Source organism: Microtus oregoni, unplaced genomic scaffold (genome assembly GCF_018167655.1).
Source record: "Microtus oregoni isolate MIOR12 unplaced genomic scaffold, Mior012 000015F_ref0000493, whole genome shotgun sequence".
Taxonomy (NCBI): Eukaryota; Metazoa; Chordata; class Mammalia; order Rodentia; family Cricetidae; genus Microtus; species Microtus oregoni.
The window spans coordinates 2068863-2083881 of record NW_024543074.1 but is presented as its reverse complement, the minus strand read 5'-3'; the positions used below and the strand labels follow the sequence as shown (position 1 = coordinate 2083881).

Genomic DNA, 15019 nt, shown 5'->3' with positions numbered 1-15019 from the left:
CTCTGGGAGCAGCGGACCCTTAACCCTTTCTCTGTAGTGCCCTGGCAACATCCGGGTGGCAGCCCATGCTGGAGAGAGGGGTTTAAGCTCCTTGGAAGATAAAATGGGTGTGGGTGGCTTTGGCGATGGTTTCAGAGTGCAACCAGACACTGGGGAGTGGGGGCGGGAGGAAACTAAGGAGGGAGGCTCCCGTGCTCCCCATCCCAGATGTCCCTCGAGATTCGGTCCTCTAGCGTGGTGATCCCAAGAGGATCCTGGCTTCTGGGTGGCTGCAGGGGCCCTGGGATTGGATTTCTGGGCTAATGAATATTCATCAGTTTGAGCCAGCCTCTGCTGCTGTTTACTTAGCTGGGAGGGGCTGGGTTTCAGGTTCACCTTGACTCCAGGAGCGGCTGCGAAGCAAGCTGGTACCTGCTTCTGCACCTGTTTCCCTCACACCTGCCCCGCAGCTGCTCCTACCCACCTCTCCAGGCTGAGTCTGGCCAGCACCCTGGAGACACCCTCGGCTCCTCCAATCTCACCTGCCTGGGCAGCTCCTCCAGTCAGCTCTTCTAGGGAAAGTCTCACCTCCAGCCCAGAGCAGTCCGGATTACAGGTACAGGCAGCAGGGACTGGTGGGTGGAGAAACTCTGACGCAGGCCCCGACCAGGGTACCCACTGCTGCCTCCGTGGGAGACAAGCCCCGCAGACTCTGTCTTCATCCAGTCTCACCCCACTGGCCTCTGGGAGAATGCCCAGGGCTCCAACAGAATTCCCGCTGAGAAAGTTTCACTATTAAACTCTTCTTTTGCTCAAGACTATCCCCTCCGGCCCGCAACCTGGAACGTGTACGTGTCTAGCCGTCTGGTAGAAACATTTCCCGCTAGCTGTCCGGTCTTCTTCAGGGTGGTCAAAGGCCTTCCGGGGCCCTGCAGAAGAAGGGGAGCAGGTTCTACCATGCGGAACCGACACCCTCCTTCCCCTGCCCCTCCACGTCTCACGCAGTCAATGGTTAGCTTGTCCCGTTCAGAAGGAGCTTGGCCCCCCTGGGCAAAGCCCTTCAGATAGTGCTCTAGTTGGGGTGACAGAACTTGTCTTGGATGTTTATGTGCATGCGATGGGGCTAGCCACCCGAGGCAGGAGGTGGCAAGTTGTCCTAATACGGCCTTTCATGGGCCCTGAAGCTACAGAAACAGCGGAGGTGGAGCTGGCATCCTTGGGGCCTGATTTTCTTCATCCCACGATTGCAAGGCCCAGGGCAAGGGCCCAGCCCTTAACCTGACATCTCAGGGTCCTGGGTAAGCAGACAGCTGGTCTCACCGAGTGCTAGATCTGTGTGTCTACCACCCGGTCCCCTTGACTTTCAGGGATCCTGCAAGGCATGTGACTGGAAACATTTTAACGTTTTCCTCTTTACTACTCCTGCCACCTTTTTCTTTCTTTTTCTTTTTGTTTGTTTGTTTCTTTTCTTCTTCTTTTTTTGCTGTTGTTTGGTTGTTCATTTTGTTTATTTTTAAGACAGGGTCTCTCATTCTGGAGACCAGGCTGAAGTAGAACCCTGTTGGGTAGATTAGGCTGGCTTTGGAGTCACTGGGCTGTCTTTCCCGAGTGTGGAGATTGCAAATGTGCATCACCACACCTGCTTCACACCGCCTGCTCTTTGCTGTGGTTTTTTTCTTTTGTTTTTAGACAGTTTCTTTTTTTTCTTTTTCTTTTTTCCTGTTTTTTTGTTTGTTTGTTTTTTGGTTTTCAAGACAGGATTTCTTTGTGTAGCCCTGGGGTCTTGGAACTTACTCTGTAGACTAGGCTAGCCTCAAATTCACAGACTCACCTGCCTCTGTCTCCTGAGTGCTGGGATTAAAGGCGCGCGCCACTACTGCCCAGCTAGACAAGAATATCTTTATGTAGTCCTGACTTTCTGGAGCTCCCGATGTAGAGTAGTCTAACCTTAAACTCACCTCCTGTCTCTGCCTCCTGATGGCTAGGATTAAAAGTGGGTGCCACCATGCTGGACCAGATTCTATATCGTCTTTTATGTGCACTAAAGACTCTCCAGGTTGAGTTATGCAAAACAGAGAATAGTCCATCTCTTTATCTGCTTTAGATATTCAGATTTCCATGTGTTAGGCTTGCCTCAAGGGGCAAACACCTTGTTTGGGTGTTTAGGTGTCTTGGGCAGAGAGGACAGGAAGGCCAGCAAACGTATCCTCAAGAGTCCAGGAGCCGGGCGGTGGTGGCGCACGCCTTTAATCCCAGCACTCGGGAGGCAGAGGCAGGCGGATCTCTGGGAGTTCGAGGCCAGCCTGGTCTACAAGAGCTAGTTCCGGGACGGGCACCAAAGCTACAGAGAAACCTTGTCTCGAAAAAAAAAAAAGAGTCCAGGGTACAAGTCCAGGACACGGGGCACCAACGCAGGCATTAAGAGTCTTCCGAGCATTTCCTCATGACCTGTGCCTGCCTCCTTCAACTTCAAGGCAAAGTAGGCTCCGGAAATGCCGCCCTGATACATAGTACTCGTTGAAATGGGTACATTTTAACTGGCATCAGCAGAAGACTCTCTCCCGCATAGAGCAAGGAAACCAGGTGCCCACGTCTCTGGCAGCTCCAGATGGGCAGTGGTGGGTCGACAAGGCAGCCACTGAGCGGGCACCCTGTCCTTCCTTCCTTGCCCTCCCACAGCTCCTTCCAGTAACCCGTTCTGGAACGCTAAGTTCTGTGCAAGGCTGTGCTAAGCCCAGGAGGGGCACGCTGCCAAGGCAAACCTCTCAGGCTTTCCCGCGGTGCACTCGACTCTCCAGGTGCCTGGAAGTACCCATCCGGCCCTCATCCCCGCTCCCCCTGCACCCCCATGCTCTAAGTGGGGCTGTATAAGATCTTTAACTTTAGTCACTTGGACCCAGCTGAAGGGGTAGAGTCAGCAATATGGGTCTGCTTTGTGGATACAAGAATGGGAAAGAGTATCCTGGGCTGGGTGGCGGCGGGGGAGATATATCTAGAGGGGCAGAAGACACCACTCAAGGGACAGCAGCAAGAGGTGTTCAGCTTGTTTCCGGCCTAGGCCAGGGTCTTGCTTTTGTTTTTCCTGAATCTGATATGCTCCCCTCACCTCAAATACCCATATGCATTATGGAAATTAGAAAGCCAGAAGGGGAGAAAGCAATACCCTATATTTCTTCTACTAAAAAAAAAAAAATCCGCCTGTGCTCGATTTGGATTTTTTTTCTTTCTGGTGATTTTAGAAAATGTAACAAAGTCCATCAAGATTTGGGGGTTTGGGTGCTATGGATTAAACTCAGAGTTTTGGGTATATTAGGCAAAGGATCTACCACCTAGCTATGCTCCCAGCCCCCTCTATCATCAGCTTTTTAAAAATTACATTTCTGGCGCCTTTAATCCCAGCACTCGGGAGGCAGAAGGCAGGCAGATCTCTGTGAGTTGGAGGCCAGCCTGGTCTACAGAGTGGGTTCCAGGACAGCTGGGGCGACACAGAGAAACCCTGTCTTGAAAAACAAAAACAAAAAACTATTTTGGGTGTACATAAGGAGGGTATGCCATGGTTCATTTTTGGAAGTCAGTGGACTTCTGAGCATCAATTTTCTTCTTCTACCACGTAGGCCCTAGAGGTGGAACTCAGGTCATCAGGTTTGGTGGCAGGTGCATTGCCTGCGGCCCATCTCACAAGTCCCTCCGTCGGCTTTAAGGGAGGTGACAAACGCAGGTCTGGGCCGCCTGGCCATCTCTCTTCCTGGCGTCTGTTAGCTTCTGCCCCCTGCTTCCCCAGGATTCTTCCAGTCTATGCCCAGGGTCATAAGACCAGACCTCCAGCCTCTCTGGGCCCAGAGATGATCTTGACTACGTCGTTCAGCTCCCTCATAAAATTTAATTCCTCCAGGCTTCTGTCCCCTCCAGACTGCAAGCATCAGCCATGGCCAGAGAGCTTCATTCCCAGGCCTTCCTCTAGCTCATATGCATCTTTGTGGAAATTAATAAAAGGTCAGGTCTGGGCAGAGGCGGCTCCGTGTCAGGGCACACAGCTTGCGAGCTGTGAAGCTCGGATTTCAACCCAAATCCCACCCAAGACCCTTATAGATGGGTCCGTACAGAACAGCCCGTGATCATGGCACCTCCCAGGCTCCAGCTGACTGCCTTGCAAATTTTTAACTCTCCTTCAAACACCCGTCCTGTGGCAGCTTGCTGGGGAAAAGAACAGTCTGCTAATGATTACTCCGTCTCCTGAGTTTTACTCCGTAAAGCTGATGTAACCATATAGACAGGCCGTCATGGTGGGGCTGAGTGTTAGGCCTGGATGGGACAGATAAGGACCCTGAGGCCCAGAGAAGTAACTTGGTCGAAGTCAGATCTTCTCAAGACTGCGGCTCCCGGGCTTCTCCTCAGGAAAGGCGTATGCTCGTCACTGTTGGGAATGACAAACGGCTAGAACTATCACAAATTCTATTTAATTTTGTCCTGAGTTCCAAGCAAATCACAGGGTGTTTCTGCAAGCGTGGCCTGTCAGTGGTCTGCCAACACTGGGCAGGGTGGGAAGGACTTGGTCATGGTGCCACAGACCAAGATATGCGTGTCTAGGTAAGGGGTTTCCCTAGCCTGTAGCCTGAAGGCTTGGAAGGAAGGACCTCAGAGCTCTCTCCACAGCTTTGTGAGGCGGTGGGGTAGGGTTGTCCCTCTGTCCCATCGCCTGGCTCAGTGTCTTTCCCATTGATGGCGGCCCTGGAGGCTCTTTTCCCAACCCTTCAGTCCTACCTTCAACCCTTCAATTCTTTCTTTCTTTCTTTTTTTTTTTTTTTGAGTCAGGGCCTCACTATGTAGCCCAGGTTGGCCTCCAATTTCCAGCCCTTCCAGCTCAGCCTCTGTGCTACAGTTCTAGGCATTAACCAGAACACCTGACAGTTCTTGACAGCCAATAACTGTGTATGAACCCTAGTCCAAGTGCCCATCCCCTCCATCCAGTGACCTTTGTCTCTCCTGCTTGGTCCTGCAGAAAACCCTGCCTGGGCCCCGGGACCGCCATGACTGAAGTCGGTTGGTGGAAGCTGACTTTCCTCCGGAAGAAGAAGTCCACGCCCAAAGTGCTCTATGAAATCCCTGACTCCTACGCCCAAACGGAGGGAGGTGCGGAGCCCCCGAGCCCTGACGCCGGAAGTCCTCACAGCGACTTTAACACCCGCCTGGAGAAGATTGTGGACAAGAACACCAAAGGCAAGCACGTCAAAGTCTCCAACTCAGGCCGCTTTAAGGAAAAGAAGAAAGTCCGGGCCATGTTGGCAGAGAACCCCAACCTCTTTGACGACAGGGAGGACAAAGGACAATGAAGGCAGCCGAGGAGGACACTAGCGCCTCCCTGCCCCCTGCCACTGGTGGGGTCTGAGGCAGGAGCTTGCCACGCTGGCCTCTTTGGTCATAGCTGATGCCATGGTGGCAGGTGATACCTGCTGGCAGGAGCACCTGGTTCTTAGGTTTGTATTTATGTGCCCCAGATTTACGAAGGGCCTGGGAGATCCCAAGGCCCTGCTCCCCGTGATCACAAACAAAGGCACTCCGGTCTAGGATGAAAAATGGCCGCCTACAAGTACAGCTGTCCTTGGCAAAGCAGCTTGGCTCACAGGGAGGCGGCAAGGCAGAGAGTAGACAGGGAGCCTGGCAGACTCCACCCCCTCCCTGGGCACAGGGTCAGGGGTGAGTTTGGATCGCCGCTCCCTCTACTTTCTCTACCTGTGACTTGTTCCCCCCCGGACCAATCCTAGAAGAGCAGAGTTTCCAGAAGTCACGTGATAAGAGGTTTCCTTGGTGCCAGAGGCGGAGCTGTTGAACTTGAGATCACCTCTGAATTCAAGGAGTAAACCTCCTGGAACTTCGCTCCTCAGAGTGGAGCAGCACTCCCTGGGGTGCTACAGAAGGCCAAATCAGAAAAAATCCCCGAGTTATTGCCTTGACCAGCACGTGTGTGGGTGCTGAATTAACTACCCCGAAAGAGAAGCCTCACTGGTCCAAGGGTCCAAACTAGAGGAATGGATGGGTTTCCTCTACTCCTTCCCCGATAGTATTTAAGATGGATCCGCCCCAGAACTCAATCCTGGAGCCTTGAATTTTGTTGGAAAAGTCGTGGTAGGCTTTACCTAGTAATAAACAGTGCTGAGAAACCAGAGGTATCTATGCTTTTATCTCACGTGTCTGGGGATGGCCACGTCCCTACTTTCATGTGGGCTCTTCAAACTTCAGGAAGGGACCCCAAGTGTGACAGTGTAGAAGCTGTGTCAGTAATTCCACCATCAAGCTAGGCTTCATATGCCAGGGGAGAAAGGAAGGAGACAGACACCCCCTGGACAACGAGAAGTTGTGGGGGCTCTAAGAGAGTGGGTTTGAACTTCAGCAACCAGCCCCAAGACTCTGTAGTTCTCAGTGGTTCAGCTTGGGACCAAGGTTTAAATTCTGGTGCCACCGAGTAGCCTGCTGAGTCTGGGGACATTTTATAGAGAGACTTATCTGTAAAGCCAGGTGTGAGGGCAAATCTCAACTCTTGCTGAGGCAGGGGGATTGCAGTTCAAAGGTCAGCCTGGGTTATACTGGAAGGCCCCATCTCAGGAAATGCGACAAAGCCTCCTCAGAGTCTCAGGTGGTTTCCTTCCTCTTCCTTCTCTTACAGAATGCCACCATCCCCACTGCTTTAGTTAAAGAAGCAGGGGAGAGTTCTCACCCTGTCATGTCAAGTCTGGTTCTTACCCAAGCCACGGGACCTGAGAACTAAAGAAAAAAAAAATCAGTCAAATCCCTGGAGCTCACGGTGGGAAAGACCAAGGTGGCCACTCAGCTATGTGGTTCAACAGCTTCGAGGTCAGTGCCTCAAAGTCTGCAGGGCCACCCCACCCTAGGGAGCTGTTGCTGAGGAAGTCTATTGCCAAAACAAACAGACCTATACAAGGAGACCTTTGTCAGGTGCCTCGCCCAGGCCAGGGGAACTCAGGGGATAAGGGAGGCAGAGCAGGAGCTGAACAGAAAATAGACTGAGGGGCCCTGCCTTTACCTCAGCCTTTTGTACCCCCCTTCTTCCCAGAACTTTCTAGGTCTGTTACTCAATTCATAAAGTCTCCCACAAAGAGCTGAGATGCCCTCCAACCTTGCAACCTTGCTGTTAGCTTACCACACACACTGCTCATAGCAGGCTGTCTCCCTAGTCCTCCCTGCCCCCATCATGTAGACGGGTACTGCTGTCAGCTCCATTTTCTGATGGAGTTATCGGAGGGTGAGAGAGGTTAGTTAAGCTACCAGCCCTTGGCCAGGCACTTGGTTAAAGGGAGAGCTGGTCTGTCTGTGTGACCCATGATGCCCCACACCCCAGCACCTTCCATTCTTGAACCTCTTCTAATTGTGTGCTGGGGTGGCAGGGGCAGGAACAGCTGCCCTCTGCAGAATGCCATGGGAGATGAGACAGGACAGCGTTTAGGTCTTAGGCCACTGGGAGGTGACAGCCGCCAAGGGGAATGTAAAAGCTCTGGAACCCATGGGAGAGTCAACCCGTGAGCCTAGAGTCCGGGTAGCCTCTAAGAGCCATCCTGAAGGGAGTACCTAATTCCAGACAGGAAATGAAGATGAGTACTGGGTATAGACTCGTGTTTGGTTTTGCTTTTTAGAGACAGGCGCTCACAGTGCAGCCCAAGTTGGCTTGGAACTCACTATGCAGCCCAGGCTGACCTCAAACTCATTACAATCCTCCTGTCCTAGCCTCCCAAGAACTGGGATTAGAGGCATGAACTTGGTTTATGCCCCCTCCTCTCTGCCAGACACAATGCTGAGGATTGAATGTACACATGCTAGACAAACATGCTACTGCTGAACTTCCTTCCATGGGGTCTCTGTGTTTCACATGCCCTAGAATGATCTCTGCAGGAATCCTCCAAGGAGACAGTACATGTCACCCTAAGCTGAAGGCCTGGTTGGCTCCAGAGACCCAGCTGCCCCAGGGAGTCCCAAGCAAGGCAGCTGCAAGCTTGCAGGAGCTGTTAGGAGGAGGAGGAAGAGGAGGAGGAGGAGGAGGAGGAGGAACCGAGAGTGCAAACACGTGCAGCACCCGGGAGAGGCCATGGTTATCAACCACAGTTTCACTGGGAAGCCACCCAAGCGGAGGAAGGGGGAGGAAGAAGAGGCCGCCTGGAACTGGCCTCCACTGCCCAGTAAGGGTCAACTCTAGCCAGTGGGCTCCCCCTGCTGGACCCAATCTGTCTGGCCAGAAGCTAGGAGGGAGGAAAGTCTTGTACATCCATTTGCTCCCCAGCTTTCCTGTCTGCTGAGGTACCTCCTCCTGGGACCGACAAAAGGCAGGGAACCCTGATTGCTCTTTGAGCTGATGAGGGAGGGGGACTTGATTGGGGGAGGGGGAGGTAAATGGGAGGCGGTGGCGGGGAAGAGACAGAAATCTTTAATAAATAAATAAATTAATTAATTAAAAAAATGTCAGGTCAAGCATTAATGTCACGCACGGCCGACAAGTTTTTATTATACACTTGCATGTTGGAAATGACAGCTGAGATCAGGCTAAAAACTGGGGACATATACAACCCCCTAAAAGAGGTGGGGTACAGCAAGGTGTTCTCTGCAACAACTCATGTGCACGTACTAACAAAGTCACAGTTCACGGCACAACAGCAAAAGGGGTGAGGGAGGGGAGGGTACCTGGTGGGCAGCCACAGGGTCAATGTCCTTCTGGACCCAGGTTTAAGTAGGGGGATCAACGCAGAAGAGGAACCCTTGTCAGTGACAGAGGCTGACGCACACACCCATAAACGTCAAAAGAAGTACAGCGTCCAGAGTAACAAGTTCATGGCCAGCCAGAACAAATCGTAGTTCTCTGATCCTGGCTGAGCCACAGAAAACACGGATTGGCCCAGTCTCCTTTCTGTGGTCAGTGAGCCATGCACGTTGGCAGCCTGATGATTCTGTTGCTGGAAACGGAGTCATACCAGCTGCTGCCCCCTCGATGGGCTTTTCCAAAACCCACAAACAAAGCCAAGGGAGATAATTATGAGATTCTTTGCCATTCGTGACTCTCTATGACAGGATCACTCTCTGCTCCGGCTGAGTTCGAAGGAGCTCAGGAGTTCGAGTCCTAGAGAGACTTTTGACATAAAGGATGGATAGGAAGGGAAATGGACTTAGTTTAAAAACAAGGACTAGAGCTGGGCCTGGTGGCACTGGCCTGTAATCACTGCTCCTCAAAAGACTGCGGCAAGAGGAACTTAAGGCCAAGACTTGACTGGGGTACACACACAGTGAGTTCAAGGCCAGCCGAGGCGACTTAGTCTCCAAATAAAAGGTTAAGAAAAAAATATTGGGACTATAGCTCAGCGGTAGTGTTACCTAGAATGAGCAAGGTCCTAGGGTTTAAGCCCAAGCGCCCCCCAAAACAGAGAGAAATGTAGACCTGGCTCCCAGTCCTTCGCCCTCTTAGCAGCTCTCCCCCACTCTCTTTCAGCTGATTTCAGACGATTCCCCAACATTCTGAGTCCCGAGTCACGGTGCAAGTCTCTCATACACCCAGTCTTCTTCCCCGTGGTGGGTCATGGGTCCCAAGGGGGCATCTCCTGCTGTCAGGCCTCGCCGGAAGACAATGCGGTCATGCAGGCGGTTGGTTTGGCCTTGCCAGAACTCTATCACCTGGGGGTACAGGATGTAGCCACCCCTACGGGAGAAGCAGAGTTTTATTGTGCCCGCCTCCTCTCTCATCCTAAACTCTCTTGCAGGAAGCTCCTGGGATGAGCTGGCGAGGGTTTCCCAGAGAAGGAGATCTGCCCAACCCCCACCCCCCTGCCCCACCACCGTGTCCCTTTTGGATGTCCATCAGGACAGGTGTCAATTACCAGTATTCCGGCTTAGGCACCTCTTGTTCCTGGTAGAGCTGCCCCAATTCCTCATTTTTCTTTCTCAGGTACTGTTCAGGGAAGACAGAGTAGGAGCCAGGCATGGGTGATGATCCACTTAAGGACTTATGAACATAGGTTCTGGGGCAGGACCCCGGCCAGGTACGGGAGACAGAGGGGAGCGAGGGGTTCTGGGGCAGTGGTCAACAGGAGAGCCAGACAGAGGAGGCCTGTTTTCAGTCTTCCCACTCTTCTCCCCAGGGACAGCATCGTCTTTTTCTCTCTGCTAGATTGACAGGGCCCTGGCATCTCCTGGAGACAGTCCCTGAGGATGTGCCCAGAGCCTCAGGAATCAAGAGGATCATGCTGAAACCCCACTCACCTCCCGATCGGGGATCACAGAACTTTGCCGACTGACCACAGCCCCAATCTGGCTGCTCTTGGGGCGGGAATGGAAGTAGTTCTCGGCGTCCTTCTCAGGCAGCTTCTTCACAGGGCCCTCCACACGTACCTGCATGTGGATGACCCTGGCTAGGCGATGCTGGGTCCTACCAATCCCTCTCACCGGTACACGCCCTGTTGCTGTTTTCTCTATCTGCTGCCCCACCACTCAGCTCCAACCAGACCGTCTGAGAGTGCGTGAGAGGCAGAATAATGTGCCTGGTCTGGGGACCCTCCCTGCAATCGTTTATAAATTGACCCCTGCCCACACAGTCCACAGGAAGTTGTCTTGGAGATGCTCACTCACCTGCCTGTTCAGGGGCTCCCAGTAGAAGACAAGAGAGGCAAAGGGATTCGAGTCCTGAAACAAGAGGGAAGTCATAGATACCACTGACACAGGAAAGCGATGCTCCCTGCGCGGAGGAGGAAGGCAGGAGATGGAGGAGACTTTCGACAGATGCATTCACTGTTCCATCTCATTTAAACTCTCAAAGGCGAGCCTCCTGTTTCAGTTCTGAAGACAGGCTCTCAGGGCAGAGTGACATGAAGTTCACACAGCCGGTGCTAGAGCCGGGTTTAAGCCGGCTTAACTCCGGAGTGAGGCTTGGCCTCTCCAACCACCAGAGTTGTGGCGTTAGATATGTTTGTTATTGTTTGTTTTGTTCTCATTGTTGTTTTTGAGATAGAGCCCTACTCTGTGGCCTGTGCCAATCCTCCTGCCTCAGCCTCCACACCCAGCTCACCCATAGAGCTTTGGGAGGTGCCGTGAAATGAACCCCAAGGTGGGCATGACTAAATACAAATGAAACGCCAACTCCTGCGCCCCTTAGAGCAGGTGCTGGAGACAAAACAGATTATATAAAAAGCGGCAAGCTCTACTCCACAGAGATTACTGGGGAGCAAATATCCATCGTGTAACCACATAAACAAATGCACATCAGAGGCTGAAAAGAAATGACAAAGTAAAGCTGCAAGGTGCCCTGTGGGCAAACAGTGCCATGTGCCAGGGGCTGACTCAGTGTTGGGCAAGGAAGGGTTCCCTAATGAGGGACCATGTGGCTGAGACCCACAGGAATGGCAGCTGATTGGGTAGTGGTGATGGAGTGGGGGGTGTGGGTCATTCATTCAGAGTACCAAGGTCCTGAAGCAGGAGGGAGCCTGAGCAGAGACAGGATGAAGTAGGGGAGTGGCAAGAAGACCTTGTAAACAGGGTGGAGGCTGGCCCTGCCAGCCCTGACCCTCACCAGCTCTTTTCCCTTCCGGCTCTCGTAGTTAGTGAAGAAGCGGAAGCCATCCTTGCCAAAGCCCTTCAGCAGCAGCATGCGGGCAGAGGGTTTTCCATCTCTAGGGCACACAGCAGAGCATCAGGTCAGAAACCAGTCCAGCGTTCTCACCCCTGAGCAACCCCTTCAGCTACGCCCCTTAGGGAGGCAAATATCAATCGTGTAATACATAGCCACAAACTGGGGGGTGGGGGGGGGAGAGGGGTCAGAAAGCCAAGCTGTGGGGTCCAGTGCCATCAAACAATGCCCTTGGGAATTTTGCTGGAGGTACAAGTGTGATTCCACTGTCTGGGGCTCCTCGTGGAGCAAACAGCGTCTCCCTAAGGGATGTATGGCATACAGCATCCCTGACAGCCACTTGCTCTTGAACTTCTAGCCTCCAGAAGTGTAAAAAGTAAACTTTTATTGCCTAAGCTACCCAGTCCATGGCACCTTCCTGTGAGACTGGAAGAGAAAGGATCAACACCAAAGCGTGGAGCCAACTGAGCACTCAAAAAGTGGCAGTGATGGACGGACCTCTGCTCAGAGCTCTGGGTGATAACCCAGAGGGTGGTGTCAAAGCCCTGCCTCCAAGCCTGGTGCTTTAGTGAGAAGGGAAAAGAGCAACTGAGTAGGAGGCTAACAGAGATCTCTCGCCTGGTGATGGTGGCACAAGCCTTTGATCCCAGCACTTGGGAGGCAGAGGGAGGAAATAATCTCTGAGTCTGAGGCCAGTCTGGTCTACACAGAGAAATCCTGTCTCAAAAAACCAGAGACAGCCGGGCGGTGGTGGCGCACGCCTTTAATCCCAGCACTCGGGAGGCAGAGGCAGGCGGATCTCTGTGAGTCGAGACCAGCCTGGTCTACGAGAGCTAGTTCCAGGACAGGCTCCAAAACCACAGAGAAACCCTGTCTCGAAAAACCAAAAAAAAAAAAAAAAAAAAAAAAAAAACAGAGACAGACAGACAGATTTCTCACAGGGTAGGACTGATTGGCAAGTCCTATGCCAGGTTTCAGGAGAGGGAAAGGGCCTCGGAAGCAGTCCCAGGAGATGAAGGGCGATAGGGCTTGGGCAGATACGAGCATAAGGGAAGTCAAGAGCGTGAGTAGACACATCAAGGATCAAGATGTATAAGGAGCTGCATTTTATCGCTGAAGAGCATTTAATGATCTGGCTTTTTGGTTTACCAGCTAAGGACTGGTTTCCTGGGGCTCAGAGAAGATCGGTAACTCAGCTGGGGCTCTTTTAGTAGAACTGCAGACATACAGTCGAGTGCCCTTAGTTTAGGCCTTCCTAAGTCTCAGCCATCTGGACCCACCCACACAGGGGCCCACGGCTGTACCTACCTGGTGCAGGTAGCCAGACACATAGCATTGGCTTCCCCTATGTCCGGACACTGAATGGCCTCCTCAAACCAGGAAGCGAACTGCTTCATGGGGTCCAGAGAGGTCAGATGAGACTCCTCAAATGCCTAGAAAGAGAGACTGACTCATTTAGTGAACACATAATGCTTTTTTGTGTGCCTGGTATGAAGTACTTTTCTTTTTTTTTTAATATTTTTATGCTTTATTTAACTTTATTTTATGTGCATTGGTGTGAAGGTGTCAGATCCCCTGCAACTGGATCTTCAGACAGTTGTGAGCTGCCATGTGGGTGCTGGGAATTGAACCCAGGTCCTCTGGAAGAGCAGTCAGTGCTCTTAACCACTGAGCCATATCTCCAGCCCCTGAAGTACTTTTCAAGTGTAAATGCATTTAGTTTTCTAAACAACCTTGAAACAAACTGGGCATGGGGGGGGCACATGCCTTTAATCCCAGTACTCAGGAGGCAGAGAAAGGGGGATCTCTGTGAGTTCGAGGCCAGCCTGGTCTACAGAGTGAGTTCCATCCAGGACAGGCTCCAAAGCTACAGAGAAACGCTGTCTTGAAAAACCAAACCAAACAAACAAAAACACCTTGAAATAAAAGTACTACCAGGAAGTAGATTCTGTGCCCATTTATAGGAGATGAAACAGGTATAAAATGACCCAGTAAGTTTCTAAGTCTCCTAACCAGGAAGGGATGAACCAGGGTTTGAGAGTGCCGAAGTTCCCGCAGGCCACCTCATCATTTCTCATGGGTTAGCTCTAAGCTTCACGAAGACCTATGTTTTAGACAAGCACTTCTGGAAATGTTCACACACAGTCACGCTTAGCAGATGCAGCTCTAGATCTCACATCCAAAATTGACCTCTTGGTCCCTGAGCTAAGGAGGGAAAAGGAAACCCAGCAGGTACTGAGGGAGGTAAAAACTAAGCTACCATGTTAGCCTTGAACTCATTGTGCAGCAGACAGATGACCCTGAACTTTGGAGCCACCACGCCTAGTTTATTTGGCTATAAGGACAAAATCCAGAACCTTTGTGCACACACACTGGGCGAGAACTCCACCAACTGAGCTACAGACCCACCCTCCACCCCTTTCTTGTTTTATACCGTGTTTTGTGACTTGTTTTGTTTTGTCTTTGTTTTTCGAGACAGGGTTTTTCTGTGTTACTGTCCCAGCTGTCCTGGAACTAGCTCTTGTAGACCAGGCTGGCCTCAGACTCACAGAGATCCACCTGCGTCTGCGTGCTGGGATTAAAGGCGTGCGCCACCACGGGCCAGGGTTTTGGGACTGTATAGGTACTTTGCAAATGCCTGAATACAGGTTGGTGAGATGGCTCAGCCAGTAAAGGAATCTGCCACCAAGCCTGATGACTTGAGCTCAATCCTGGGTGACCTACATGATGGAAGAAAAAAACCAATTCTTGAAAAACTGTCCTCTGGCCTATACACCACACACACACTAAATGAATAAAAACGTAAAAATTAGAAAAACCCTAGACCCACAGACCCTTGTAAAGTCGGTATTATCACTTTATGGATTAGTAAACTGAGGCCCAGATAGGATAAATTGCCCAAGGTGATATGGTGGGGGAAAAAAAGCTGGGTTCCAACCCAGGTGGTTTCTGAAGTCAGTACCCTTCACAACGGCCTATGACACATCTTTTTCCCACGTTTTCCTCCCTAGTTGTCTCTGAAACAACCTTCTGCCATCAGAGTGATCCCTAAATCCTGTTGCCCCATGAGTGGTCCCTGAAGCCCCAAGGCGCTCCTCCAACCCCTTGGAAGATGACTCAGGAACACCCCCTTTTCGTGCCCCGGCGTCAGCGGCTGCACCTCTCGGTCCCCGCGGTAACTCTTGCGCATCGGTCCCAGGTCCATGACAGCACCCCGACAGCACAGGTGACGGAGGTAGCCTGGCCACTTCGAAGGTCTCCTGAACGTCACGCTGACGCTCAGCAGCCCGTACGTCATGTAGGCAGCCGGCCACGTGACCCGGCCTCGCCTGATCCTGGGTTCCTCTGGGTTCGGAACCAATTGCTTAGCCTGGGTGTCTAGCCTGGGAAGAATTAGCTAGCAGCCCAGACAAGCTAACAAGTTCTAAA

At 52.0% G+C, this 15019-nt stretch overlaps 2 protein-coding genes across 2 annotated transcripts; one reads left to right on the top strand and one right to left on the bottom strand.

Annotated features, from left to right (window-relative positions):
• The first annotated feature begins 360 nt into the window (after positions 1–360).
• On the top strand, positions 361–6137 carry Prr15l (proline rich 15 like). The gene is made up of 2 exons (XM_041664812.1): positions 361–595; positions 4979–6137. Exon 2 carries the CDS (start codon positions 5007–5009, stop codon positions 5307–5309), a length of 303 nt encoding a protein of 100 aa, XP_041520746.1. The 5' UTR covers positions 361–595; positions 4979–5006; the 3' UTR covers positions 5310–6137.
• Positions 6138–8463: 2326 nt separating this feature from the next.
• Pnpo (pyridoxamine 5'-phosphate oxidase) lies at positions 8464–15019 on the bottom strand. The gene is made up of 7 exons (XM_041664702.1): positions 14751–15019; positions 12899–13023; positions 11534–11633; positions 10597–10650; positions 10231–10359; positions 9849–9919; positions 8464–9670 (listed from the first exon to the last, which is right to left on the bottom strand). The coding sequence occupies exons 1-7, from the start codon at positions 14886–14888 to the stop codon at positions 9502–9504; spliced, it is 786 nt and encodes a 261-aa protein (XP_041520636.1). The 5' UTR covers positions 14889–15019; the 3' UTR covers positions 8464–9501.

Excerpts from the sequence above, each read along its gene's own strand:
- Prr15l (XM_041664812.1), top strand. The coding sequence starts at position 5,007 with ATGACTGAAGTCGGTTGGTGGAAGCTGACTTTCCTCCGGAAGAAGAAG.
- Pnpo (XM_041664702.1), bottom strand. The coding sequence starts at position 14,888 with ATGACGTACGGGCTGCTGAGCGTCAGCGTGACGTTCAGGAGACCTTCG. Across the intron at positions 10,651-11,533 it reads GCCGGAAGGGAAAAGAGCTG|GACTCGAATCCCTTTGCCTC; the intron begins GTGAGGGTCAGG and ends CTCTTGTTTCAG. Across the intron at positions 9,671-9,848 it reads GTGCCTAAGCCGGAATACTG|GGGTGGCTACATCCTGTACC; the intron begins GTAATTGACACC and ends CTTCTCCCGTAG.